At 37.0% G+C, this 3,560-nt stretch overlaps 1 protein-coding gene across 1 annotated transcript; it reads right to left on the reverse strand.

Moving 5' to 3' along the window:
- Positions 1–2,116: 2,116 nt before the first annotated feature.
- On the reverse strand, positions 2,117–2,545 carry LOC149560720 (strychnine-10-hydroxylase-like). The gene has a single exon (XM_089827673.1). The coding sequence runs from the start codon at positions 2,543–2,545 to the stop codon at positions 2,117–2,119; it is 429 nt and encodes a 142-aa protein (XP_089683799.1).
- Positions 2,546–3,560: the final 1,015 nt, after the last annotated feature.

Genomic DNA, 3,560 nt, shown 5'->3' on the forward strand with positions numbered 1-3,560 from the left:
AAAGTTGTTAGCACCCTTGTTTGGTTAGAAGGTTGAGACTATTGTGATACACTATGATAATAAGAGTTTCATCAAGTTATCTAAGAATCCAATATATTATGATAGGTCTAAATATATAGACATTAGATATCACTTCATCAAAGATTGTATACAATGAGGAGTTGTTTAGCTACAATACGTACCTATAGAGGAGCAAGTAGCAGACATTTTGATTAAGGCATTGGGGAAGGCTAAACTCATCTTCTTCAAAGATAAGTTAGGTGTCATGCAGAACATCTTCCTCACTAAGAGGAAGTATTAGTTTTTGTAGCTTACACAACTATTTGTCCATATGCTATTATTTAGCAAGTAATTGTTTTACTAATAAATTGGTTAGATTAGGGACAAACATTTGTTAATTAATTGACCACTTTTAGAAGCAACTAGAAACCAACTTAGTTAGGGTTGTTAAGTTGTTTTTAATCTCGACCATCAATTAAGAATCAATCTTGATTGTTGGTTTTCCAATAGGAGTAGTATAAAAGGGGGTCAAGGCGGCATTTAGAGAACAAGTGTAGAAGCATTTGTAGTGTTAGCAAATGAGTTGGCAGTGTTAGCAAGGGCATAGTGATAGCATTGGTGATAGCAATGGGGAATATTAGCAGGAGAAATTAGGAGGTTGTTTGAACTTTGTTAGTGAGAGGCAATGAATTTTGTATCTCTTTATTTGCTGAAGTTAATATATTTTCCATTTGCAGAATTGGTTTTCCCTTAGGGATTTTTCTAGGGACAATTTGTTCAAAAATATTGTGTTCATTGTATTGTGAATTTCTTTTTATATTTTATTGGTGAAGTTGCAGTTGTGTTATTTTCTGATATAAGCCATGAATTTTTCTTTTAGAAGTTAAATAATTGTTTACGATAGGAGATTAATAATCAATGACTACAATAGTGTTGATTTTCATAGACTCGTGAGGGCTAAATATAGGTCTTGGTGGATAGAGCCTGAGTGTTTCTTTAATAATTTCCTGCAAATACTTCATCTTGTGCATATCTAATTCCTCCATTATTCGCTCATGACGAAAATTTATGTACAGCTCTTGTTAAACCTTAGCAAGCATATCTGGGTGCTTTATTAGGGCTGACACTACCCACTTCATGGCTGTAGAGACTAGTCTAGCCCAATAATCATGCCCTAAATATGCAAAAGAAAAGTCTTAAGCCAAACAATTGAAATCTAATTATGAGAAAGAATATGATACCACTCTTAGGATTTAACTGTGTAGTTTTTAGGTAAAATGCATTAACCCATGTTTCATAAGTAGTGATTCACATGAATCCATCTTTTATTAGAATAAATGTTACACATAACACATTGGATCTAGGTGATGCTCATAGAGGTGAACCACAAAGACTAGGAGGTCACCGTGGAGGAAGGTTTTGAAAAAGGGGTTACAAGCAGAGTGGGTTTAACAACGGAGAAAACTCTGTAGTTAAGCGCATTCAAGCTGGAGTAGTACTGGGATAGGTGACCTCCCAGAAAGTCCCCGTGAGCATCACCTTGATCCAATAACTGCTAGGGGTTCCATTTATTCTCATTAGAGATGGATTAGTGTGAATCACTACTCATAAAATATAGTTCAGTGCATTTGATTCAAAAACTACACAGAAATATCATAATTTGACTCCTACTTATCATATGATAAAGAACGTTTCACAAAAGTTCTGTTAGAGAAAGTGGTTAAATAACATACCACAGCATTGGCTTTCACTGCATCATCGTTGCAATCTGACCTAACTTTGTTGTTGTCTATTGCAGAAATGAGAACATCAATTAGATCTTGATCTTGCCCACCTTTCCTCTCTCGGTGATCATCGATCACTTTCTTCATAGCCACATCTATTTTCTTCTTCAGATTCTCCATAGAAATCTATGTATTCTGTCGATCAACTCACTTGAGAAAAGGCAGGAAATGACATATCAAACGCTCCAATCAACGAAGTAAACTCGTCCATCAACATCTTAAAGTGATGCTCCTCTTGGAAATCTTCGGGACTGAGATCTGGCGAGAATCTCTTGCTGGCAACCATTCGCACCATGACATTATATGTCATATCAGGGAGTCCCGTCTTGATTTTAACTGAATTGATCCGTTGTTCCTAGCTCTCGAACAGCGAACGAAGGATTCGATTCTCTGAGAAGAAAAGAGCAAAGTTTTCTGAGGTCTTGCCAGTAGGCACCATAAGGAGCAAAACCGAAGACTTTGTAATCGTAACCAATTGTCTTTGTCATTTGTTGTAAGGCATTGTTTCGCCAGAGCTTAAGAACTAATGACCAGAACTGGACGGATTCCATGTTGAAGATACATGATGGGGCCATAGCGCTGTGAAAGGGTTGTTTTCTTCCACATAGAAGATGAAAATGACCAAGTATTGGCCACGATGGAGGATGCGGTGGCTTTGCCTCTGCCTTGTTATTAATTCTAACTCTAACAGAATTCAAAATTAGCCAAAGTAAACCCACCGCTAGAGAAAGACTAGCAATGAAAGAAGCTTTTAACGCCATTATTGAATGCCTACGTAGCATCATGCAAGGCACGCTTTAATAGAGAGCGCTGCACTACGAAAATGTTATATGGGAAGATCAGCAGCATCCAAATTCTACAAGATTCTTTTTCTGAAATTTCAACTACGGAAATCCAAACCATTTGATGACAATTTCGTACTCTTTTAGAGACAATTGGTTGTATTTGTTGCCCAATTTGGCACTTCTTCCAGATAAAACTGACTATCTTGACTGGTTCTCTGTCAACAGCTAACATACAGAATAGTTGGTAAGCAACATTTAGAAAACAAATAAAAGTTGCTTACTCATTTAATTAATTTTTTTATTAAATTTTAATACAAGATAACACGAGTAGGAACGTTTATGTAAACTTTTCGTTATTGAGTCAATCTTGCATGTTAAGTATACTATTTAGATATGCAGTTGATAAATTTCTTTCTTGGTGCACGAGTTTCGAAATTCAAAGTAGATGCCGATTTGTTATTGCTTATTTGTAAAACTCATAAGCTCTTATAAGTGACAGATTAAAATACATTGCAATGCTTTCAATTAGATGTCAAATAGATATCTTTTTTGTATGCATAGTGAAGATTTTCATGCTTCATGCGAACTTTCAGTTTTTTTTGCGTACGGTCTTTCGCTTGCACTCCCCTTCTGTCAGCACTTGTCATACCGCATTTACTGCGGGAGCTTTAGGATAGGATATAATGGCTCCGGCCATCGGTGAACCAGATGTTTCTGGTGTTCACGCTGCTGCTTCGGACTGCCATGGCACCACCACCGAACAAATGCCCGCTCAAGTTTGTCTCGAAGGTTTTCCACAAGGTAATCCTGATATTATCCTTCCTTTGCAAGAATTTGATGCTACATGTGACTGGTTAGAGCAACATACCTTGATAGGGTATTTTGTTGGTAGGACTCCTCCTGAAGCAAAGCTCAAAGAATGGGTCAACAAATGCTGGACTCCTCATGGAGTCTGCCTTGATGCTGTGCAAAACCTTACCAAAGGTTTCTT

This window comes from Cupressus sempervirens, chromosome 4, assembly GCF_028749045.1.
Source record: "Cupressus sempervirens isolate cs-2001-9-10 chromosome 4, ASM2874904v1, whole genome shotgun sequence".
NCBI lineage: Eukaryota > Viridiplantae > Streptophyta > Pinopsida > Cupressales > Cupressaceae > Cupressus > Cupressus sempervirens.

What these genes read in the sequence shown, in the direction of transcription:
- LOC149560720 (XM_089827673.1), bottom strand. Translation starts at nt 2,545, where the DNA reads ATGGCGTTAAAAGCTTCTTTCATTGCTAGTCTTTCTCTAGCGGTGGGT.